Source organism: Zingiber officinale, chromosome 9A, assembly GCF_018446385.1.
Source record: "Zingiber officinale cultivar Zhangliang chromosome 9A, Zo_v1.1, whole genome shotgun sequence".
In the NCBI taxonomy this organism is placed as follows: domain Eukaryota; kingdom Viridiplantae; phylum Streptophyta; class Magnoliopsida; order Zingiberales; family Zingiberaceae; genus Zingiber; species Zingiber officinale.
In genome coordinates this window covers 14,909,224-14,934,621 of record NC_056002.1, presented here as the reverse complement: position 1 = coordinate 14,934,621, position 25,398 = coordinate 14,909,224, and the positions used below count along the sequence as shown (strand labels likewise).

Below are 25,398 nucleotides of genomic sequence, written 5' to 3'. Positions count from 1 at the left end.
ATCAACTATTTGATATGGCTTTATAATAAAATTTATTTGGTTATTTGTATTATGATAAGATTGGCAAGTGCTTTCTTTGCTTCCATCTTAAAAAGCCAAGCCTTCTGACTGAATCCAAATCTTCAAGTCATCAAGTTAATAATCTGATTTGGCTACTTAACAATTTCGTGTTTCCTTTTCGATGGTATTTCTTTTCCCCATTTGAATGACAGATCATTTTGCCATTCTTTTTATTTATTTTATTGTGCGTAAGAGGAGAAAGTTTGGTAGAAAAGTCATTAAAATTTGTCTCCATTCTTTTCTGAGATAGAATTCTTATCACAATGGCAATGCCTCGCGTTTTACAAGGAGACTTTATTTATTTATTAGAGACAATGACTATTTTAAAAAATGTTTAAAATTTTAATATCATCAAAATGTTTAAAATATAAAATTTAGTATATTTCTAGTGATTAAAAGGAGAATGATGAAAGTTTAATGTTAAAATTTGAAGGATATTACAAGAAAAAGGATAATCTCCAGGGTGAAATGGAAATTTTGCAAGCTTTCGCACGGCTTTCGACTTGCGTTATTATTATTATTATTATTATTATTATTTTATTTTATTTTCCAAAAATGTTTTTATAGAAAATATTAAAATTGTGTGTGGAGGAAATAAATAAATAAATGATAGAAGAAGAAAAAGTTTTGAGAGAGAGAGAGAGAGAGAGGGAGGAGGTGTCGAGGGTATATTCCGTGCGTGGATCCTCCTCTACCTGCTGTTCTCGTCTTCCCTCTTTTAAACGCAAACTGCAAAGCAAGCAGGAGAAGCCGACTGGAGCTTTCTGCTTCTCGTCTCACCAGCGATTTCAGGTGGGTTCTTCTTTTACTGCTCTCTCCCTAATTTCTGATTTGATCGCCGTCTTTCTACTCGGAAGCTCCGATTTGTCCTGGTTTTTCCCACCTGGGGTTGCCCTCTTGCTTCTTGTTGTTTCGGGAATTTCAACGTGTTCACCTAAGCGATGGTCTTTCTGCTGCTTGTTGGGTTTTTTTTTTCTGTTAGGATCGGTTTTTAGCAAAGATTTGTTTTTGTGCATGGTTTTTTTTTGTAAAGATCTTTTTTTTTAGCCTGGTTTTATCAGAGGATTTGATTTTTGCGGATGGTGATTTTTCAGTTCCTTGGTCTTGTAAGGTTCTCCCACTACGGCGACGAATTTGAAGCCGTGCATGATTCTGTGCGTTTTGGATGATGGGGAGTTCTTTCTGCGTTTGTAATTGCAATGCGGATCCAGATTTTGTAAAATGTCGCTTCTTTGAATAAACAGCAGTGTTTTGATTTGTTTTTTTTTTGTTCACGGGAAATTGCTCTCTAGCATAATTTCGTCAGAGGCTAGTTCCAAATTTAATGTACTGGATTGTACTTTTGGATCTAGATTTCAGGGCCTTTGGCGTTGATATCAGTTACTGAAGGACTTAGTCCGTTTTATTGGCCATGATAGTAGAAATTTCTGAATTTGCTGTGTGAGACATGAGATCTCTAGGTCCTGTTTTAGTTTCAATATCTCTTTTGAATACATATTATTTGGTTTGTCTGAGTTATCTAAAATTATCTCGATCTGGAAAAATTCTTCACTATTGATTGCATGAACTCCCCGAGGGCCTGCCAATTAGCGTTTGTAACCACATTATAAAGCAAATTTTGTTATAATAATTTGTCTTCTACAAGTATGGTCTTGTTTTACCCATATGTTTTAAGTATAACCATGACCCTAGGCAAGTGACATTCACAAAATCCAACAAAAATCTTAGAACTAAATCAGTTTTATGCCTCAATGGCCAATATAAATGCTGGCATGAATGAAATCAATACACTAATTTAGTGGGAGGAACTGGTATTTTGAAAAAAACAAGGTTCATTCATTTCTGTTTATTTTCATCAGAAATGGAAAACAATTTTAGGCTTCTTAATTTAGCTTCTAGTTCCAATATAGAAGGTTTTTTACTCTCCCAAGATAAATGGAAGAACTTTTTAGTTTTTACTCTCTTGAAGTGGCATATCTTCAGGTGTAAACTCAAAAATGTATCACTTCTTGCAAGACTTTTTGTACAACATTATTGCCGTTCATTATCATTTGTCTTTTGATTAGCTACTGTAATTCATTTCTGAATTTCAATCAAATTCTTTGCAGGATCTTTACATATATGTTTCTTTAATTTTTTAGGTTTTATTGATTTAAGTTGGAAGGAACAGGTTCTTCTAGATTGATGTATCTATGTCAGGAATCAGTTCTCCAATCTCTAGGCAAGCAGGAGTGTGAATAAAGTTTGGCGTTGAAAAAGAATGTGTATAACACTTGCATATGCTCATGAGAACTCCTGTTCCATAGTCAAAAGCTGTTTCTGATTTGCATTTCCTTGCCAAGCCTTTTCAGCTATACAATTGTATCTCCCATAACTACATCAAACAGGTTTGCTTGCACATACAACCTGTTCTGTGCATGGAGAGTGTGGTGCTACATTCAGGTTCAACGAATCAGACATCTAGCCGCAAATTTTCTTCAAGCAGTTCTCAGAAAGACCTGTGGTCTGTATGCAAACAAGGATCTCTCACTGAAGTGGATTCAGCTTTATTTCTAGCAAAAAAGAATGGTGGAAGCATTGATGCAAGAAATACATTTGGCCTTACTCCTCTTCATATCGCAACCTGGAGAAATCATGTGCCTATCTTGAAGAGGCTTCTTTCTGCTGGTGCCGATCCTAATGCAAGGGTATTGTTGTCACCCACATGCAGTTTTATTTGATTATTTTCTTCACTAGATAAATTTCAGTTTTGCCAACCTACTATGCATTGTGATTGTACAACTGAAATTTCAAAAATAAGGAATGTTCCACCACTACTGTAGTTAAATTTCTATCTTTTCCTGCATCCTTCTTTGAATGCTATAGGATTTTCTCCATGATTTGATCTCTTGACGTGAACTTTCCTTCAGGACGGGGAGTCAGGATGGAGTAGCCTCCACAGGGCACTTCATTTCGGTCACCTTGCTATAGCCAGTGTTCTTCTACAAACTGGTGCATCCCTCACTTTGGAAGACTCTAAAGGTCGTACTCCAGTCGATCTTCTATCTGGACCTGTATCATTGGTTGTAGGAAATGCATTTGATGCAGGTACTTACTTTGATAACTGAGCTAGTAATTTAAGTTGTATCCTCATCAGTTGTAATGTGGAAAGATTGGTGCTTGAGGTTTATTTAAGCATTTGTTGGGTGAGTTCATACCTGTTCTGTTTCTTTTTCAATGTTTCATGTCATTACTTTCATCTATTGCAAAAGAATTTACTCCACTAGTTTAAGTGACATTTATGCTCATGTCATGATAGTGACGACGGAAGTGTTAAGTTGGGGAAGTGGGACAAACTATCAACTGGGAACAGGGAATGCTCACATTCAGAAATTGCCATGCAAAGTTGATGCACTTCAGGACTCCTATATTACAAAAATCGCTGCTTCAAAGTTTCACAGTGTGGCTGTTGGTTCTGATGGAAAACTCTATACCTGGGGATTTGGGAGGGGAGGCCGGTTGGGGCATCCAGATTTTGATGTTCACAGGTACCTAGTGATTCTTTAATCTGTATTTTTTGGTTGATATAATATTTTTCATTTTATTTATGATTTTCTTGATTTATTTTACTTTTTGAACTGCCAAGAGCATAGAAATTGTCAAATAAGATTGAGGTGATATATGAGCTACAAATTCTCTCCATTAAATCCAAAATCTACTGATAAGCTTCATGTTGATGTCCTCACACGTTTCATACAAGGATTAGCAAGTTAAGGCCATCTAATGGTTAAAGATAGTAAATCATAACAAGTAGAAATTCAAGCCTATTAATTATTTGCAACAATTTTACTACTACACAAAGTGATCTACAATGAATTTAATTGATTGATGTACATAATGAACAGATCAGAAACTGAAAATTGTAAACCTTTTGCATAATAAAAAAAAAACCCCGATAATTCATATATGGAAATAAAAGGTAATTGTACTTTTACGGATTGTTATCTATTTGAATGGGGCAGAGTTTGAGGTGTTGATATTTGTTTCCTATTCCTTCAAATTAACAATTGGAAACAATGTCTTGACAGAGTTATAGATAATCACCATTACTTGGTAATTTCCTTTTAAAAGAAGAATTGATGTATCTTTGTAGTTTGACAGTGCTCTTTAAGACCCTAATTTAGTGTTTCTTAAAATTTTCTTTTACCTGGAAGTTTATCACTCAAAACAAGTACATTCTGTAATAGCAACAGCACTTTATTGTATTTTGCAGTGGTCAAGCTGCTGTGATCACTCCTCGGCAGGTGATAAGCTTGGGTTCTCATCTAGTCAGGTATGTTGCAGCAGCCAAGCATCATACAGTAATTGCTACAGAGAATGGAGAGGTCTTTACTTGGGGATCAAATAGAGGTTGTTGCGTTGCTTCTATCTTGATTTAAAACATTATTCTAAATATTAAAGAGCTAGTATCTATGTTAAGCCAATTTTTTTATCATCATAAATTACTCTGATCAATTATGTTTTGCTTTTCATTTCACTTGTCTGTCTTATGTTCACTCATCTGATCACTGCTTGTGTGTGCGCGCGCGCGTGTATATATATATATATATATATATATATATATATATATCCAGTATGTTTGGCTCCTTATGTTCAACCTTTGTAGTTATTCCTCATTAGTTCTAATGTTAATTCTACATGCAGAGGGTCAGCTTGGGTATACTTCTGTGGACACACAACCCACACCAAGGCGGGTGAGTTCCTTAAAAGTTAAAATAGTTGCTGTTGCTGCTGCAAGCAAGCACTCTGCTGCAGTTTCTGAGCATGGTGAAGTATTTACATGGGGCTGTAATAAGGAAGGCCAGCTCGGTTATGGCACTTCAAACTCAGCATCAAATTATGTGCCAAGAATAGTAGAATATCTGAAAGGGAAAGTTTTCAAAGCAGTTTCTGCAGCAAAGCATCACACTGTAGTTTTAAGAGCTGACGGTGAGGTAAATTCAGTTTTGATGATGGAAAATAAATTTCTTCTTTCCCTTGAAGGCGAAAGAAGTAAAAAAAAACAATGATCCAGTTCAGCTATTGGTTAACTTTATTGTTACCATCAAATCGATTAGTGATATTTATCCACCTCACTGAAAATTCCAGAACTTAATGTGTTTCCTGTTGACACTTCATCCAATTAGAGTCTAGCCTATTTCTAAGTCAAAAGTTGTGAATTATTTTACCACAAGCTTTCTCTTCTTCAGTACTTGGACTCTTTATCTACCCTCTCCTCTCCTTACCTGCATGCATGTATCTATTTCCAAGTTGTTGATCTCTTGTAGAAAATTATAGGTGTTTTGACACTTAGATTCACACGGACCACACCCATGCCAAATACTTGTGCCCAAATATGAATGACATTGTTTGTTTTTTTACTGAGGGTTCCTATGGAATTCTACTGCATCTTGCACTTACAACTGAAGTTGGCCAAGCTTAAATTGCTTTTATTGTATTGCTAAACAAAACAGGTATTTACTTGGGGCCATCGACTTGTTACTCCTAGGCGTGTTGTTATCAGCAGAAATACAAGGAAAAGTGGAAATGCACCCCTTAAATTTCATAGAATGGAGCGGCTTCATGTCATTTCAGTTGCTGCTGGAATGGTTCACAGCATTGCCCTAAGTGACGATGGTGCTTTATTTTACTGGGTTTCCTCAGATCCTGACATAAGGTGCCGGCAGGTATGGTAACTCACGACTACCTTGTTCTTGAGCTGCAAATGTCAAGACAAGGAAATCAAGTTTGACATGTTTATGATGGATCTTCATTTATGTATATTTGTATTCCTTTCTGAAATCTCTTACTTTACATTTAGCTATACTCATTGTGCGGAAGGAATATCATCAGCATCTCAGCAGGTAAATATTGGGCTGCTGCTGTTACGACGACAGGAGATGTATATATGTGGGATGGGAAAAAGTGCAAGGATGAGACTCCTGTTCCTACTCGCTTGCATGGTGTTAAGCGAGCTTCTTTAGTATGTGTTGGAGAAACACATTTGCTAGCTCTTTGTTCTCTTTATCACCCTTCTTATCTTCCCAAATCAAAGATGTCAGCACCAAGACCACTAGAGGCCAATGGTGAAGTGGATCAAATAGATGATCCTACTTTTAGTGACATAGAGTTCGATAGAAGCCCTAGGAGCAGTCAAAGTGATGATTTTAGTAACAAAAAAGTACCAAGCCTAAAAAGCATATGTGAGAAAGTTGCAGCAGAGTTTATTGTAGAGCCAAAGAATGCTATACAACTGTTGGAAATTGCTGATTCTCTAGAGGCTGATGACCTTAGGAAGTATTGTGTGGTACTTTCCTTGGATCTTAACTCACTGAAGTGAATAAAGACTTGTTTCCTTCCTCTCTCCTCAATCTAACAACTTAATTTTATGTAGGAAATTGCTTTACGGAATCTTGATTATATTTTCACTACCTCAGCAACTGCAATTGCAAGCGCCTCTACTCAGGTTCTGGCAAAGCTTGAAAAACTACTTGACACAAGATCTTCTGAGCCATGGAGTTATCGTCGCCTTCCCACTCCATCAGCTACTTTCCCTGCCATCATCCACAGTGATGAGGAGGATAATGAGAATAGATATCTGAGGCTTAGAGAAAAAGGTAAAGATGCATTTACAAAGCATGAGGGTGCAAGAGTTGATTTTCTCTTTGAGACCGACGGCGTCACTGATCCAGCTGTCTATAAGCAAGTTAGGATCCTTAAGAAAAAGCTGCAGCAGATAGAAATTCTTGAGGCAAAGCAATTGAAGGGGCATTATCTTGACAATCAGCAAATTGCAAAGCTTAAAACCAGATCTTCGCTTGAATGTGCTCTAGCTGAACTTGGATTTCCACTGGAAACAGAGTCAAAGCAATTGTCCTCTAGCTCATCTGATGCAAAGGGAAACAAAAAGCCTGAGGTCTCTAGAAAACAGAGGAGGAATAATAAACAAAAAGCAATTAACCAGCCAGAAGTTGAATCTGTAAATAGTGAAGTAAGTGAAGAGAAGCATTCTGTGAAAGATATTTCAGTTATCGAAGCTCTTGAAACTTCCCCAAAGATGGTAAATAACTGGATATGGCTTGAGCATGTTTTTAATTTTTAACCTCATTATTATCTTGGTTTTTTGGTTTAGATCCTTTGTAAAATTAAATTGCCTCCAACAGGAAGATCCCACTGTGGATGTTGATGCAATCCATGATGGTACACCTGTAGAAGATTCCTCCTTGCAAAATCATAAGGAGATTTCTTCATCCTTTTCCAATAAGAAGTCCCAGTCAAAAACAACAAAGAAAAATAACAGAAAAGGTGGCTTGTCAATGTTTCTGAGAGGTGCTCTTGATGATGCACCAAAACATGTCCCTGCACCAGCACCCATTCCCAAAAATGAGGGACCGGCATGGGGTGGTGCTAAATTTATTCCAGGACACACTTCTCTTCGGGATATTCAGAACGAACAGAGAAAGTTAAGTGAAATGACTCCGATCAGCACAAAGGGTACACTTGAAAATCAAATGGAGACTGCAAACACTGCAAAGGTTCCGCTAAGTTCATTTTTGCCTAATATTACACGTCCCATAAGTATAGTCCAAGGGATGCCAGCGCCTGAAGGCGAAAAAAGTACACCTCCTTGGTCATCATCAGCAACTTCGCCTGGAATCAATCATCGGCCATCACTAAGAGATATACAGATGCAGCAGGTAATAAAATCGTGATTTAAGTTGATCAAAACCATTGCAGCATTATTGCTATCTTGAATTCTATGGTCACTTATACCGACCAGAAATTACTAATCCCAGAGAATGTGAACTACTATTTTTAGTTCTTGACGAAAAAATCATTTTAGTTGTAACAAATATCTTTTATATTCGATTTCTAGATAATGTTAAGGTGTCTCTAATGAGTGAGATACCACAGAAGAAGGGTGTTGGGCACTACATCTGCTACATTTTCAGTGGGATTATGGAATGCCCATAATTTTGGATCACAGGATTTCACAATCCTATAACTTAGTTACAGTTACTTTCTAGTGTCACCTGAAAAACAAAATGTTTTGTTCCAAATAGCATTTGGATTTTTTCTCTGTAGTAAATGATTATAATTGAAATTCTCTAATTCAGTGAGCTATCGTCCTATATCTATCAGGAGAAAAGACACCTGAGCATCTCACACAGCCCGAAAACTAAAGTATCAGGCTTCTCAGTATCATCCACCAGCTCACCGACGGAGGCTGGAGGACAGAAGGATTCAATTCCAAACCGCTGGTTCAAGCCGGAGATTGACGCTCCATCATCAATTCGCTCAATTCAGATCGAAGAGAAAGCAATGAAAGACCTCAGGCGCTTCTACAGCAGTGTCAAAATAGTGAAACCTCAACATCAACCCTTGTGATTGATAGGAACCTGATTCTTCTCCCCTTTGTAAACATTTCTAACATAAAGTGCAACTGCATGCCTTTTTTGATCTTGCAGGAGACCTTGTTTAGTTATTGCATTTGCATGGTGTAGCAAATTAAGCAACTTTTGTTGCTTTTTTTATGTATAAAGTTACTTTCTTCTTCTCTCCCAACTGTTCACTCGTGTCATTTAGCTAAAAGATTATTTATATATATCACTTCTGAAAAATCATATGACATTATGTCCACTCAAAGTTTGGTTTATGAAATAATGTTTTTACAATTATTTCTTACTAATGATAACTATGATGAAGAAAAGGGATGATAAATATAGTGTTCATTTTGGAATAGTTGTGTAGGTTTCTCAAATGCAAACTGAGATTGAAAATTTTTAAGATATATCTTAATAATTTTATAACTTTGGGGAGTGTTTTGAAAAAAAAAACAAACATGAAATTTTCCTTAAAAAGAAAAAAATAGATATTTAAAGGGAATTATTTACGTGATGTTGCCCTTCTTCTCTTCCATGGCCACTCTCCCTTCACGCCACTTATCTTCTTCCTCTGCTCCTTCTCCCTCGCTTCCTCCTCTATCCTCTCCATGCCACCTCCATAGCCTCGCAGAAAGGTGCTGCCACGGCCCGAGGCTCTCTTACTCTTCCCCTCACAAGTCCGCCAGGCCCTTCCGCGCCTCCGCCTCGTTGTACAGCGGCGGGAGGCCACTCGACACCCAGACGCTCATCGTCACCGCCGCCACGATCGCCGCCGTCTCCCTCTCCCTATTCCTCGGCCTCAAGGTTGGCATTTGCAGATTTGCTGCTCTTCCTTACCTTGAGCCTTTTTATTATAATAATTCCGGGGAAAGATGCGATTTTTTGAGGTGGAAAGTGATTGGATCTTTCTTTCCGCTGCTTTTTAGGGCGATCCGGTGCCGTGCGAGAGATGTGGCGGAAATGGTATTGTCATTTTGCTGGTTCTGTTGACTTCGTTTTACTGTCTGAGAAAGATCATTTTTTTGTGACTCAATTTCTGTAAAAAAAAAGATGAATTTTGAGTTTTCTTGACACTTGATTCATGAATCTAATTTTGTTTAGGTGGGAAATTTTCTTCAATTATGGTTGGGTTTATGTACATTTATAAAATGCATTAGGTTATCTTGGAAATTCAATGATCTTCTATTGCTAACTAGTTTGCTATATCGGTTGCATTGCAATTAGAGAGTTAATGAAATTTCTCCCAGAAAGCAGGACTATTTTAACAATTGGTATCATAGAGAACATATCATATTTACTTGTCTTTGTGAATAGTTGAATAGATGTGGATCATAGAGTTCTCCATTGGAGTGAGGTCCACACATATCACTACATAGGCGGGTTTTAGGTTTTAGTAACACCTTCACTCCTGTTAGCTTAATTTTGTTGATTCATAGGTCTACTATTAGAGGATCTTCTTAAATATACTCAGGTCTTGTAAAGTTGGATATAGAAGTAATATTATAACTGAAAGGTTCATTTACGAAAGCAACAAAAAATATCTATAATCATATGAAAAATGTGTCAAGGTGTTGAAGTTGTTGTAGGTACAATGGATCATTCAGAAAATCATGTCAACTTGAACAGAAAACTTATGCTTATGCTAAAATGTGCGCTATAGAGTATCATGTTATGACAACATCAAATAGAAATGTAACTTTTGCAATATGTATGCTTATGCTAAAATGTGCGCTATAGAGTATCATGTTATGACAACATCAAATAGAAATGTAACTTTTGCAATATGTATTATGCTCATTTAATATCATCCTTTTGCAATTTGTTTGATGCATAACTTCTTTGAGAAAGGTAGTAAAACAAAGTCTCATCTCCTCTTAGCAAACTATTTAGTCAACTCTCTAACATTAACTCTTATTAGGAACCAAGTTTATTTCTAGTCAGAATATCTTAAATTTTCACAATTTTCACTTAGGTGGTACGAAATGCGTCTTCTGTAGCGATGGTAAAATGACACAGGAAACTCGTCTGGTTGATTGCAGGGTGTGCAAGGGTGCAGGTGCTTTCTTCTTCCTTTTCCACACTGTTTGTTTTCAAACATTAAACTCTTAGTTTTTTGGAATTTCATATAACATATTCCAAGTCAAGCATATTATTATCTATATCGATGTCATATCCAATGGCATCCTAGATTGTCAAAAGGAAATGCATATCAATTAAAGCTACATAAACAGATAGTGGTCAATCATACATTCAGAATGGTGACTAAGCTTATAGTTTGTTCACTTGTACATGCTTACAGTATTCTGTCAAAAACACCTTTTGCTCAAATTAGAATTGATATCTCTGTTCAATTAGGTTATCTACTATCTCTTGAAGATCTGATTCATAATGTTTTCAGCAATTTAAGGCTTCTGAACACTTCATGAACTGATGATGCAGGACTTATACTCTGTAAAAAATGTGGCGGTTCCGGATACTCAAGGCGGTTGTGAGACTATTGTCAACGGATTCACTGCTCGCAATCAAAAGTACAGAAGGGTTATGATAAGTTAGTTCAGAGATTCAATCACCTGAGAAGTTTTTTGCTTTTTGTTTTTGTTTTCTTCTGAGCTCAGATGATGAAATGTAAACAACATGAAAGAAATTGGGTAAACAAATATTGTTATGGGAGTTTTCAACTGCGAATGCTTATGTATATTCCATGGTTTCATATGGTAAAATTACCATATTAGTGTCCTTTCATTCACTAACTTGATTGCTGATTCTATCATGTAATTTTGTCAGAAATGGTACCAAAAGGTGCTCTCTGTAAAGAAATCTGCTACGATTAAAATCGTAATCAACAGAATAACATTTACCTCACCCACCCACAAAAAAAAAATAATAAAAAAATGCGTTTGCCGGGAGTCGAACCCGGGTCTATTGCTTGGAAGGCAATTATCCTAACCGTTGGACTACAAACGCTAATGCTTTGTTGTTTCACAAAAGAATTATTGTTTCTTATATTACATGAGAGGCGGTAGATCACCCTGTACATTTCTAACAGATCATACTGCACGAGAGTGACTCTTATTTATATTCGATCGATTCCTTACAGGCAACTTCACCATATCGATCATAGATCTCACGTTTTTGATGATTAGGGCTACAAACGAATCGAGCCGGTTCGAAAAATATTCGATTCATATTCGAATTTATCGAATTCGAGCCGAACTCGAACATGTTCGAATTTTTTTTTCGAGCCGAACTCGAGTCCAAATTATATTATTCGAACCGCTCGCGAGCCTTAATATTTATTAATATAAGTTAAATATATATTAAATAAATAAATTTCGAGCCTTTCGAACCTATTTTCGAACAATAATTTAAATAGTTCACGAATGTTCGAATATTTCGAGCCGAACTCGAACTCGAGCCCTAATTCGAACCGAACTCGAATCAGACATTTTAAATTTTTCGAACTTCGAATCGAGCTCAAACTTGAATATACCTATTTCGAGTCTTACATTTTACTATATATTCGACTCGATTCAATTCATTTGCACCCCTATTCCGGATCACTCAAAATTTTATAAGCTTGGGCCAGCTCCATGAACTGAGAGGGGAGTAATTAATTTATCAGAAACTCAGAAGCATTCATCACATCCCACCGATATAGAGAATTTCAATCATTAAAAAATGGATAATATATGTATACATATTTGTATTTATATATTTATTTATCATGCTCTCGTAACAACCTTCTGCAATTAATAGTAGCATGACTTGCTTTAATTTCCGTGCTGGATACGGCCCCATTAAAGCCCAACCGGCTGGCCGGCTGCACTGCCACCGGCAACATCCGGTTACCCCGCGCATTCGACGGCGCGGATCGCTCCACCTCACCGCTCCCCCGCTCCCCGGCCGCCAAACAGGTCGACCTTTATTCCTCGGCGTCCGGCTTCCTCGAAATAAAATGACGTCCTCGAAGCCATTCAAAATAGGAATATGGATCAGCGATACTTCGTCATTAAATATAACTGAGTGGAACCGTTACCCGGTTAATACCTTTTTTGTTAGTGGACTACAATGGTTGGCCCCCAGTGATGAGTAAGGTAATCAGATTGGAAGGTACTAAATGACTGACGCATTCGAAGCCATAAAAATAAAATTTGATAAGCTGAACATTCAATAACTAAACTAGCCGAAAATTTACAAACCCAGAGCGTACCTTTGTTAGTATTGGAGATTTGATATTCCTGGTGGATCCCGTTATAGATATATCTAATCATGATCGAGGTAGATTACTAGAGTAGAAATGTGAGGCTGTTTCCAACTGGTGGATCGTTTCGCGGTGTGCCCTTTCTCTCTCGCGGAGCGCTATTTTTTTAATTTTTTTCTTCTTATTTTTGTTTTTTGTTTTTTAGTTTAATTCTTGCTTTCTTGGAGGGCGATCGATCGAGGGAGGAGTGGCGACGGAAGAGGGAAACGGAAGGGGGAAGCGAGGTGCTTCTGTTCGTCCTTTTGCTGTCGATTTCCGTGGTTGGATCCGGCGGAGCGGAGTATTTGGGGGTTCAATTGGGCCCAGCGGTGGCAGATGCGGCGATCTCTCGGCCCTCGTCGCTCGAATCGGGCTGCGTGATGGTGCTGGATCGTCCTAAGGGCAGTCGCCTGGCGCCGGAGTCATAAACGGTTCTTTTTCTTCTTCATCAGACCTGATACCGGGAGCTGCCCGGGGAGATGGAGGTGGATACCTCGATGTCGACTGATTCCGACCGTGATCCGGCCGCAGATAACCACCACGATGTATCGGGGGAGACCTCGCCGCCGGAGGAGACAGCGGAAGTGCACGGGCAGCCAGTCATGGCTGGGCCGAGGCCCGCGCCGACGTACAGGGTTGTTAATGCGATCATCGAGAAGAAGGAGGACGGGCCTGGGTGCCGCTGCGGGCATACACTTACTGCTGTGCCGGCCGTTGGGGAGGAGGGAACTCCCAACTTCATAGGCCCGAGGCTTATCCTGTTTGGCGGTGCGACTGCCCTGGAGGGCAATTCGGCAACACCACCGTCGCCGACGGGCAACGCTGGAATCCGTACGTGCTACTGTCAATTCTCAATAGTAATAAACGTTCTTCCTCTCTTCGATCTCTTAATTCTTCCGCCGGAGGACTTTTAGTCAGTGATGATTGAAGCCCTAGAATTAAGATATGGAAGTTTGTTTGTTTTTCCTTTTCATGGAAGCTGACTTAGGTGTCATGTTGTTCTGGAAAATGATTCTTCTTTTTTTTTTGGAAGAAGAAGAATTGTCTTGTAGGCGCTTTTAAATAATTCCCGTTACCAAAAAGCCATATTTTTGTTCTGGGATTGCAGGTCTCGCAGGTGCAACTGCAGACGTTCATTGTTATGATGTCCTTTCGAGTAAATGGACAAGGTAAAATGTTGATTAACTACAAAATGGTCTATGCCAAGCCTTCCAACTTAGTTGAATTTTGTAATGCATGTTGATTTTATAATCAAAGCATCAATGTATTGAGCAAGCATGATCGTTGTTCCCTTATTCTTTATTAGGTTAACACCACTAGGAGAACCACCATCACCCAGGGCTGCTCATGTTGCAACTGCAGTAGGAACTATGGTTGTAATTCAGGTATCGTATTTATTTTACTGGGCTAATACTATTCTTCTTCATTTATGTGAAATTAGCCTAGGATATAAACTTCATTTTTTAAATAAAGTCATTAGAAATTAACACTTTTTTTCCCAGAGACCATTTTGAGACAAACTTTATAAGCTGATTTGTCTTATTATGCTTAAATCCAGGGTGGAATTGGCCCTACAGGATTGTCAGCTGAAGATCTTCATGTTCTGGACTTAACACAACAAAAGCCACGTTGGCACAGGTATGTTTACATCCAATCAATCATCATTACTATCTTGTTCATCTTCTAGTTGCTGAAATCTGATTTAATCTATTTATGAACATAGAGTAGTAGTTCAAGGACCCGGCCCAGGACCACGTTATGGCCATGTGATGGCATTGGTTGGACAAAGATTTCTATTAACAATTGGTGGCAATGATGGTGTGTTTGTGTACACAAGATCATGTTATTTACATACTCCAAAATTGCGTAGATATTTGCTCCAATAAAGTTTGATAGGAAATGGGTAAATTGTGTTAGGAAAGCGGCCTTTAGCTGATGTTTGGGCTCTTGATACTGCTGCCAAACCATATGAATGGAGGAAATTGGAACCAGAAGGTGAAGGACCACCTCCATGCATGTAAGTATGAAATACTGATATTTACTTGGCTTTCACTCTTATCATATGCCGCTGCTTCTTGATGTAGTTAATCTGGCTCTCTGTAATGTACTTTTTAGTTAATTGTTACGTAACATATAAAAAATAAATTGGCATTACACCTCCAATTGTTTTAATCTGTAATTTTAACCTAAGCTGATACGCTTAGAAACTCTCACTAAGTGAATCCTGATCTAATTGTAGCCATATATTTGTTGTGATTGTACAAATAAGATATGGCAGGAGCCCTTTAACCATGTTGTTTTTAGTTGTGAAAATAAAACACATTCACATTTCAATGACTTAACATGTAACCTTACAAGTTCTTTTGTTAGGTATGCAACTGCAAGTGCACGCTCTGATGGCCTTCTTTTGCTTTGTGGAGGAAGGGATGCTAGTAGTGTGGTGAGTGAAACATTTTGGATTTCAATTGACTTACTGCATTATATGCAGAATTATGTTTTATTCTTTCATTGGTTTTCTTGTGTAGCACTATAGGGGAATATATATTACAATTTGTTTGATGATATGTATTGATATTAAAATAATAATCAGTTGATATTTCTCCAAAGTACAGAATGTGAGAGGGGTGAAGGGAAACAAAATGAGAACTCTAGTTAGCATGATTAAAAGAGTTCGAAGTTCTAAATGCTATAAATATCACTAGTTTTTTTATTTATGTAGTGCTCAATGGTCACAACATTTGTATCAGTCGGCCCCCAACATATGCTGGTGAAAATCTCATGCTGAAGCTTAGGACTTCCTGTAAACTTGTTGACAATATAGAGAAGTGAGAGTGATGGAAAAAATGGGTAGCAAGCAGAATGAATTCCACAATGCTGGGCTTGGGAAGATCGGAAAGTACACATAAAGAAGGGGGAGTTAAAGAAATATTTCTGCTCCTTTAAGATGGCATCCTATTCAAAGAAGAGCAAATCTTGTTGCTCCTATGCCTCTAAATTTCCAAGTTCGAACAAACCTTTACACGAATGCTAAACTGAAAAATAGGAGACATTTCTTTTTTTTTATTATTATTAAATGGCATTGTGTAAGTTGCCTTGTAAAAATGTTCTTCTTTTCCAACACTAAAAGGCTATTTGTGGCATTTGGAAATCAAAAAGGTTGGATATAAATAATATTGGATGATTATCAAGAAAAAATTGGATGAAGTGAATTATAATTATTGATAATATTTATGGGTGTGCATGTGCATGATTGCATCTTTCTCATGTGACTGGGTTTGACAAGTTGTAAAGGAGTACTAAATACTGTAAGAGTTTTTTTAAAAAAAATTGTGCATCTTGCATATGCTCGACTGAAGAAAGTAATTTGAATTTATCTGTTGGAGCAGTACCACATTTAGTCCTTTAATTTACTTTGTAAAACTTTGAGAGTAGACTTTCAAGCATGTTAGTGGGAATCAGCTTTTCAAAGAAAATACATATTTTCTTAGAGTAATTATTGTTTAAACTAAAAGTATGAATACCAACATAAACTATAATCTCTTTTATATTGCACATGCTTGAATTTCTAGACCATATTTGAAAATATTGTTTTCTCTTGCTTGAAATGGTTGTGATGTTCCATTTCATGTGAGTGTTGAGATGTGGAACTATGTAGAAGCATTTCTTCTAGCTCGAAATGTCACTGAAAACACATCAGAGGGTGATCAAAGCTTGTGATCATGATAGAGGACTATTAAGAAAGTTATGGCATGTAGGTTAGATTGCAGGATGGGCAAGTGAGTGGAGTTTGTGGAAACAATACAAGCAAGAAGCTTAGGCAACGACCTTAGAGAATGAGAGCAGTTGTCTTCTTTTCTTAATCCTTGGTTTAGTTTGTAAAACTTAGACCAAACCTTCAAGTTCCTGAAGAAAATGTCGCATTTTCTTGAAACAATTATTGTTTGAACTAAAAGTAGTACTACCAACTCAGACTATGTACTCATTATATTGTATTTATTTGAATTTCAGACAATAGTTTAAACTTTTGTTTTCTCATGGCTGAAATGGGTGAGATGTACTGTTAGTGTGGGTATTGAGACAGGAAACAGTGGAGAAACATTTTCTCTATCTCAAAATCTCATCTAAAACACATTGGAGGGCTATCAAAGCCTGCAAATGCAATAGAGGATCATGAAGGAAGTTTTGACATGCAGGTCAAATGGTTGGGAAGAGCAAGCAAGTGGAATTTAGGGAAAGAATGTAGGAAGTATCAGTCTCGTAGAATGAAAGTACTTTTCGCCTCCTCTTCTTCTTTTACTAGAAGGGCATTTTAATTCTCTCCTAGCCTTGTAGTTGTAATTGGTCATTTCATATTTTATTATTTAGAACTGGGCATGGGCAGTGTTAAACGTGGTTATCTGTTGCACTGTCACCATGCCTTGGTGACAGTTATATTTAACTCAATGTAAGACTACTGTAACAGACAACATGGTTGGCTTTCTTTTCAACTCCATGCATATTATCTACAGCTTTTCTTATGGTTGTTTAGGAATTTGTTAGAATTAGATAAATAAATTAATCACATTTCTCTAATACTTCTGGTTTTGTGAAACTTTTATGGTTTTCCATTCCCTTGGATGATAAGATGATTAATTTGGCAGTATAGCATTGCTTTACCAATAAACTTACAACATTAAATCTTTATAATTGTTATTGTATACCAGCAAATTGGTTACTTGGTCAGCTGATTAGCAAGTTCTTGTGCTAATTTTGTAGCCTTTGTCAAGTGCATATGGTCTTGCAAAACATCGGGATGGTCGCTGGGAGTGGGCTATAGCTCCTGGAATTTCTCCATCACCAAGATATCAGCATGCAGCTGTACATTTCTTGTTTTATTATGCTTCTCCGCACTATTGTGTATGCATGTCTATGCAGTTTAATTTAAGAAGCATTCTTTTAGGTTTTTGTCAATGCAAGACTTCATGTATCTGGCGGGGCTCTTGGTGGCGGACGTATGGTAGATGACACTTCAAGTATTGCTGGTTAGTCTACTTGTACTAATTGTTAAAACTTTTGGTGAAGTTCCTTATGTGGATTCTTTGGATATTGCAAACTTGATAAGTTAGAAGGGACTATTGACCTGTTTATGGTCAAACACGATTATGCCTACCAGAACCTAGTAATTTCTGTTGGCTTGTGTTTTTTTAGCGATCATATCGAATATCCAGGTCCTATGGTTCCTATCTAGTATGCATGCTTGCTTAGTCATTTTGTTTCAATTTGTTGCAGGAGGATATAGTCACATCTCTTTCCGTTGCTTACTTTAATGTGGCTGCTCATCAATTCACCCACCTCATGTTAGGTTGACAATTCATGTTTATCATCATAATTATGTGGTATTATTTGCTAACTGAAATATGCTATTCTTGATCGGAATAAGGCAGTTAGTTATCTGAGATATGAAACACAAATGTGCCTCATCTACCATGCAGATGACATGAGATGATAGACTTGCCATATTGTTATATTTTGTGAAAGATAATTCTATTGATGCACTTCTTAATCTGTATAATTGACAGTGATTGTATGAGTAAAACTTATCTTGTCTTCATAATTACATTTCAAATAGTTTGTTGCAAGTTGAGACTATGTGATCGACAAATTTAATGAACATATGATAAACATGTTATACTGTTTGATCCATGCCATGTATACAGTTATACAATCTCATGTACTGTTTCCATATGCATATGGGTTCAAATTTTGCCATTGTCCTCTCCATGCATCTGTGTTATGTCTTTTTTACTTGAGAATGGCAATAGTTTCTCAAACGTCTCCACCAAGAATTTGATTTTTGGATCTTCCATCATGCAAATCTACAATTTAATTGCTACTTTGTTCTTTCGTCACTACATACATCACTTTTAGTATTGGATACTGCTGCTGGAGTTTGGTGTGATACAAAGTCTATCGTCACAAGTCCCAGAACAGGTAAATATAGTGCAGATGCAGCTGGTGGTGATGCTGCTGTTGAACTAGCAAGGCGCTGTAGGCATGCGGCTGCTGCAGTTGGTGACTTTATCTTTATTTATGGAGGATTACGTGGAGGTAGGAATTAATGGTATATTAACTTTGCTAAATCTTAATCTTTTCCTAACAAAATTCACCCCTCTATGCCATTTTCATCCTTTTGAAACATGAAAGAATATGTATAAAACATGAAAGAATTTGTATAAGTAACAACTTTAGAATTTCAAAGTTTTATTTTATTTTGAATCCACGGTGGTTGTTCTTTTCCTCATTTTGGTGTTTAACTTCATATATTATTGGAAATTTCTTGGTTGGGGATAACTTTGTGATTGCTTATGGATATTGTATTCAGTTTGGGTTTAACAGAAATGACTCACATATATGATGTTTTGCAGTTTCAAGTAAAATTAATGAATCAGTAGTAGAATATCACATAAGCTCAATATCTTGAATGCTTATGATTAGAGTTGCTAATTCTTTATGAGATGTAGCCATATTCCAGATATCATCGTGTATTTGCTTGTTAAAATCTTTTATTAGTGTAGTGCAGAGCATGGACAGAGTTGCAAGTACCCAAGTTCATTTTAATTAGATAAATGGGGTAGTTTGCACAAACCACCATAGAAAACTTTGGCTATTGTGCCTGATACCCCCTAAGGTTTCGAAATTTCAGGAAGATTCTCGGTTAGCAGAATTGTTTTCATGCTGTTTGGATGACAGGGCTTACAACGCTATGTAGGAGATTTGCTCATTTAGGGCTTAGGTTCAGGTTTTATGTGGCCATTTGATTGTCAGGTGGCTCAATTCAACTGGACACATCTAATGTGTCCGCAACTTGGATAGGAATTCATCCTGAGCATAACCTTTCTGATTGATTGTGCATTCTCACTTGACCTTATCTGGGTTGTGGAGGTTATACAGTCAAAAGGACCAAGTTGCTATTTTAGCTACATGTACAGGAAAAAATGCTGCATTCCCATTTGACCTAGCTGATCTGGGTTGTGGAGGCCATACAATCATGATGACCAAGTTGCAATTTTAACTACATTACAGGAAAAAATTGCTTGTGCACCAAGTTCAGAGTATGTGACTAGGTCCTTCGATACCTAAAATTCGTAACTTCTTATGCTACATTACTACAATATTTACCTCCCATTAAATTTCGTCTACAATGACCCATCAAGTCATCTAATGAATAACATTATTCTCTAGTTTTAAGTCCTTGCATGTTTAGAGTATCTCATTTCTACTTCACCCTAGGTGGTGGATGTCAGATTGAGAAGCTCCAATCACTACATACATCACTTTTAGTATTTGTCGTGTATCATCACATCTATAACAAAAACAACAACAAGCTGTCTCAATGCTTGTAGTTAGATACATGGATCGTATGCCATTGAGTTCTATGGAAAGATTATCATCTCTCATAGTATTCGACATTTAGTTTTATTTAATTATATTATTGTTTAAAATATAACTTTTCTTCAAGTGATCAAAAGTGATTAGTGACTTTAAAATAGAGTTTAATGGTGGAATTAAGAACACCACAGTTGATCCCCCATTAATTGGGATGTATGGCTCGTTATTTCTATTCTAATCATCTCAGATACGGCATAGCTCGGACTTAGAATCTCTTAATTGTTTTAGTTCAACTTTTTATTTCATTTTATTTTTTGCAAGCTAGCTAACACCTAATTGCTAGTGAATATCTTCTTTTTTTTTTCTGTTCTAGTTTTCTCTTGTCTACATATCTATCTCAACATTCGCATTTTAACATTAACTTTTCTATATGTTATTATTTTAACTACCAACAAACACTGTATTCGTTGTCTGACTACAACTCTTTTGACTAATAATATCACCATTTTCTAAGAATAGCTCTAGCCAGACTATAGTCTGGAATTGCATTTTTTGTGGGGTTGGATAAGTTAATATTTAACTAAGCACTTGCCCACAAGCATAATTAACTATTATTCTTTTTTATTCATCTATGTAGCATATAGACATGAGTTTGTTGCTCTTGGATTACATATTGACAGAGGGTATTAACTGTTTTAGCCAGTCAAGATTTGGGATAAACACTACATATGTGTTTCATGTTTGTTTTTTGTAGGTGTGCTTCTTGATGATTTACTTGCAGCGGAAGATCTAGCTGCTGCCGAAACAACCAGTGCTGCTTCCCATGCTGCTGCAGCAGCTGCTGCAAATGCACCTATAGGAAGATTACCTGGAAGATGCACTTATTCTGATGAAAGATCAATCCACGATAATTCTGAAACAATTTCTAATGGCGCAATTGTAATGGGAAGCCCTGTTGCTCCTCCTGTCAATGGTGATATGTACACTGACATAAGCACTGAAAATGCCATGCTGCAAAGGTATGTTCCTGTATTCACTTTCTACTATCTTAACATAATTCCCTTGCTTTATCTGCAAATTTCTAGTTTGTTGTAGTCGAAAGGAGTTTTTAATTCCTTAGATTTGCTGCAATGGACTACTTGAGACTCATGTTGTTGCAGGAGACCAAGCAAAGGAGTAGACTATTTAGTTGAAGCCTCAGCAGCAGAGGCTGAGGCAATTAGTGCCACTTTCGCAGCTGTTAAGGCTAGACAAGTTAATGGTGAAGTTGATCAATCACCTGATAGAGATCGTGGTTCAGAAGCCACACCAAGTGGGAAACCAATCTCAATCATGGTTAAAGGGGCTGATCCTTCTCTGGAAATTAATACCCCACCAACCGGAGTTCGACTTCATCATAGGGCGGTTAGTATAGTAATGCCGACATGGATTTTTAATATCATCTGTCATATTTACAACTAATCAACATTTTACAAACTTCATTCTTTATCTCTTCTAGCCCAGCATGCACACATAAAGATAAATATTGTTTGTGTTTGAATTTGTGTAATTTGTTGCAACTGATAAAACACAAGAACTTCAAAAGTTCATCATTCTATTCCAACTTAGTAGTTTCAAAAAAAAACTATGGAACTTGAAACTCAATCGTGTAAATTGTACAGGTTGTTGTGGCTGCAGAGACAGGAGGTGCTTTGGGTGGAATGGTTAGGCAACTTTCAATTGATCAGTTTGAAAACGAAGGCAGGAGAGTCAGTTATGGTACGCCTGAAAATGCAAGTGCAGCAAGGAAATTATTAGATAGGCAAATGTCTATAAATACTGTACCCAAAAAGGTAAAATTCGGTCGTGGTAAAGAGAAAGCTATGGTTTTTGTGTCGGCATGTAATAGAAATTGAAGAGCTTACTTCTAGATTGTTTTCATGTGCATATCATCTATCATTCAACTACATGAATTTCTCAGAATGATTTCACCTTGTTTTTTTTTTCCCATGTAATTACTGCCTGTCCAGGTTCTAGCACATCTTCTGAAACCTCGCGGTTGGAAGCCCCCTGTGCAGAGGCAGTTCTTCTTAGATTGCAATGAAATTGCAGATCTCTGTGATAGCGCTGAGAGAATATTTACTAGTGAACCAAGTGTTCTGCAGATTAAAGCTCCTGTCAAGATCTTTGGTGATCTACATGGTCAGTTTGGGGATCTAATGAGATTGTTTGATGAGTATGGTGCTCCTTCAACAGCAGGAGACATAGCGTGAGTAGCTTGGTTAGGTGCATGACTTGTGATTTGATACATAGAAGGTCACATGCAATACTAATTATGGTTTTGACCTTCAGCTACATTGATTATCTGTTCTTGGGAGATTACGTTGATCGTGGCCAGCATAGTTTGGAGACTATTGCTCTTCTTCTTGCATTGAAGGTATTATTCAGACGAACAGATTCAAGTACTGTTAGATTTTTTTCCATTAAAGAAATAATGCCTGATAAAGATAAATCATTCTTATGTGTGTTATTTGGTTTTTATAGGTTGAGTATCCTCATAACGTACATTTAATTCGTGGAAACCACGAGGCTGCTGATATCAATGCTCTATTTGGCTTTCGGATTGAGTGCATTGAAAGAATGGTACCTTGTTTATTTGTTGATTTTGTTTCTTTAATCAATTTCACCAATCTCATTTTCTGGAATAGGGAGAGAGGGATGGCATCTGGGCGTGGCATCGTTTTAACCGACTTTTTAATTGGTTACCCTTAGCTGCATTGATTGAGAAGAAAATTATCTGCATGCATGGTGGCATAGGTCGGTCCATAAATCATCTGGAACAGATTGAGAATCTTCAACGTCCAATAGCTATGGAAGCAGGCTCAGTTGTTCTCATGGACCTTTTGTGGTTTGTATTTCAAATGCTATATCCCTTCTTTCAAGATGTAAATATTGAATTGGTTATTTTCCTGGCCTTTTAGGTCCGATCCAACAGAAAACGATAGCGTCGAAGGGCTGAGACCAAATGCTAGGGGTCCGGGCCTTGTTACTTTTGGAGTAAGTGTTTTGTTTTGAACTAGTTGTGATCTTTCGTCTTTTTCCCTCCATTGATGTCTGGTACATCTCATGACTGCAGCCTGATCGTGTTTTGGAGTTCTGCAATAACAATGACCTCCAGTTGATAATACGAGCCCATGAGTGTGTGATGGATGGTTTTGAGCGTTTTGCTCAAGGGCATTTGATTACTCTTTTTTCTGCGACCAATTATTGTGGTAAGAAAGTGTTGGAAATGCTTAGCTTAGTTCCAATGCCAGTCTTTCCCCTTCCCTTCTGTACTCAAATTCTCTCTCTTATTGATGCACAGGTACTGCAAATAATGCAGGAGCGATTTTAGTTCTCGGAAGAGATCTTGTTGTTGTCCCCAAACTTATTCATCCTCTACCTCCTGCCATTCATTCTCCTGAAACATTGCCGGAGAATCACACAGAAGATACATGGATGCATGTATAATATTTCACCTGTTCTTCCATTCTAGTGTGCAAGTGTCTGGACTCTCTTCTGATCCTCTCTTTATTTGGTGTTGCAGGAACTCAATGCAAACCGACCTCCAACGCCAACCAGGGGCCGACCTCAAGCATCAAATGATCGAGGTTCCCTTGCCTGGATGTAACACTACATATCTTCAACACGTTGACCAATTCTACTCAACGGTGTGAGGCCCAGACTCCAAAGAATCACTCTTCTCTATCTCTGGACCATCAAAAATAGATCTGTTATGGTCCAAAGTGCAAGAGCCACAAAAAGCTGGGTTCCTGAATACGAATCGCTGACATCCTACCGTTGGTTCGCCTAGATAAGAACTCACAAAATATTATTTCAGTTCATTCAAGGCGATACCTGTGTATATGTAGCCGTTCAATAGATGAGTGTACGTGCCAACATCGTCTTCCCGTGGTTTTGAATTATTATTCAATGTGTTTCCTATATTATGTATTCTTTCCATACGTTTGGTTCACTGTGTGAAACATGTTAGTTATTGTAACAATGCATTGTAGGATTTATGGGCATGGCATGAGAGATCAAGTTTTGTATGGGGAACACAATTTTAAGGTTTACAAGGTATTGCCATTTTATGGCTTATTGTGTGTTCTTCTCTCAAGTTTCATTCAATTAATTTTGAAGATGGACTAGAATTTCATTTAGCTACTTCCCTTCTCCTCAAGTCAAATGCACATATTAAGCCAATCTTGGTCCCCCTAAAAGATAAGGACAACTTAATCTCTCCCTATCACTTCTTTTGCTCTCGAACTCCCACCAATTTCATTATAAATACAACCTCCCTTCCTCTCCCAACCAAACCTCCTCAGTTTGCACAAGGAGGGTGGTGATATGGAGTACTCCCTTAGCAAGCCAAAGCCAAGAGCACTACTCCCTGACGAGGCGAAAAAGCTATCTATCACCGTCCTCATGATCTCCCTCCCTCTCCTCTATGTCGCCCTCTTCCCCGTCCGGCTCTCCTCCCTCCACCAAGACTCCGTCTTCTGGTTCCTCGTTTCCAACTCCATCATCCTCATCATCGCCGTGGACTCTTGCACCTTCTCGTCAAACCATGTGTGTGATATCTATGATGAGTTCATCAAGCATGGTCGCACGAGGCAAGTCGAACTGAGTCTCCCCTTGTCTTCAAGGCCTTCGATGAAGATAGCGGATTGCAATGATAACTGCGAGGAACAAGAGAATGACGAGCTCATCCAGCATAGTAGCGTAGGCAAAGGTGCACCTCCTACGAAGATTGATAATCACAAAAGGCCAACACCTCTTAACAAAAGTGCTAGCACAAAGTTTGAAACGTCGACGGTCGACAGGCAAACGAAGTCACTGCGTCGGTCAATGACCGAGAAGAAAATTGAGTATGAAGTCCGTGAAGAGGAGGAAGATACTGAGGCTGATGAGTACTCGAGCATGTCCCTCGAGGAGCTCAATGAGAGAGTGGAAGAGTTCATCAGAAGGTTCAACAGGGAGATGAGGCTTCAAAATGAATGAATAAAGGCTCTCAATTTTAATTACTCCGTTTCATTAGTTAATAGAATCGTCTCCGAGGCATAGCAAGAGTTGGTATCCAAGTGATAGACTTGTATTAATGGGTAAGGGTTTGAGTTGTGGATGCAGCAAATAACTCTCCGATTTAGGAGATCGCTCAGTACCTGAGTTACCTCATTTCATCTCACTGTGAGGCTGACAATGAGAGGCACTTAGCGTGTCACGTTTAGCATCATTAGTTAATAAAATCATTATTATAAAAATAAAAAAAATTATGAATTGGAATTAGAATGAACAATTCAAATTATT

At 37.7% G+C, this 25,398-nt stretch overlaps 4 protein-coding genes and 1 non-coding gene across 7 annotated transcripts; 4 read left to right on the top strand and 1 right to left on the bottom strand.

Annotated features, from left to right (window-relative positions):
* The first annotated feature begins 674 nt into the window (after positions 1-674).
* Positions 675-8,637, top strand: LOC122018936. 3 transcript variants are annotated; one of them, XM_042576412.1, is made up of 12 exons: positions 675-852; positions 1,155-1,283; positions 2,202-2,747; positions 2,970-3,147; positions 3,359-3,587; positions 4,313-4,449; positions 4,744-5,033; positions 5,553-5,765; positions 5,900-6,385; positions 6,473-7,138; positions 7,242-7,775; positions 8,221-8,637. In XM_042576412.1, the coding sequence occupies exons 3-12, from the start codon at positions 2,478-2,480 to the stop codon at positions 8,464-8,466; spliced, it is 3,249 nt and encodes a 1,082-aa protein (XP_042432346.1). In that variant the 5' UTR covers positions 675-852; positions 1,155-1,283; positions 2,202-2,477; the 3' UTR covers positions 8,467-8,637. The 3 variants fall into 3 exon arrangements, with proteins under 3 accessions (XP_042432346.1, XP_042432345.1, XP_042432348.1); XM_042576411.1 differs by lacking the exon at positions 1,155-1,283; XM_042576414.1 differs by lacking the exons at positions 675-852; positions 1,155-1,283 and having other exon boundaries at positions 2,169-2,747.
* Positions 8,638-8,978: 341 nt separating this feature from the next.
* On the top strand, positions 8,979-11,204 carry LOC122018692 (protein BUNDLE SHEATH DEFECTIVE 2, chloroplastic-like). Its single transcript, XM_042576090.1, has 4 exons — positions 8,979-9,266; positions 9,389-9,425; positions 10,435-10,518; positions 10,902-11,204. The coding sequence occupies exons 1-4, from the start codon at positions 8,997-8,999 to the stop codon at positions 10,952-10,954; spliced, it is 444 nt and encodes a 147-aa protein (XP_042432024.1). The 5' UTR covers positions 8,979-8,996; the 3' UTR covers positions 10,955-11,204.
* A 150-nt stretch (positions 11,205-11,354) lies between these two features.
* On the bottom strand, positions 11,355-11,426 carry TRNAG-UCC. Its single transcript has one exon. It is a non-coding gene; the product is annotated as a tRNA-Gly (tRNA).
* Positions 11,427-12,781: 1,355 nt separating this feature from the next.
* On the top strand, positions 12,782-24,194 carry LOC122021633 (serine/threonine-protein phosphatase BSL2 homolog). The gene is made up of 21 exons (XM_042579773.1): positions 12,782-13,533; positions 13,811-13,871; positions 14,009-14,087; positions 14,261-14,340; positions 14,426-14,520; positions 14,620-14,719; positions 15,073-15,142; positions 17,458-17,559; positions 17,642-17,723; positions 18,610-18,789; positions 20,825-21,089; positions 21,231-21,474; positions 21,732-21,902; positions 22,080-22,318; positions 22,402-22,486; positions 22,594-22,692; positions 22,758-22,957; positions 23,031-23,106; positions 23,186-23,321; positions 23,414-23,553; positions 23,636-24,194. Exons 1-21 carry the CDS (start codon positions 13,182-13,184, stop codon positions 23,717-23,719), a joined length of 2,940 nt encoding a protein of 979 aa, XP_042435707.1. The 5' UTR covers positions 12,782-13,181; the 3' UTR covers positions 23,720-24,194.
* Positions 24,195-24,438: 244 nt separating this feature from the next.
* On the top strand, positions 24,439-25,092 carry LOC122019049. The gene has a single exon (XM_042576557.1). It carries the CDS (start codon positions 24,439-24,441, stop codon positions 25,090-25,092), a length of 654 nt encoding a protein of 217 aa, XP_042432491.1.
* Positions 25,093-25,398: the final 306 nt, after the last annotated feature.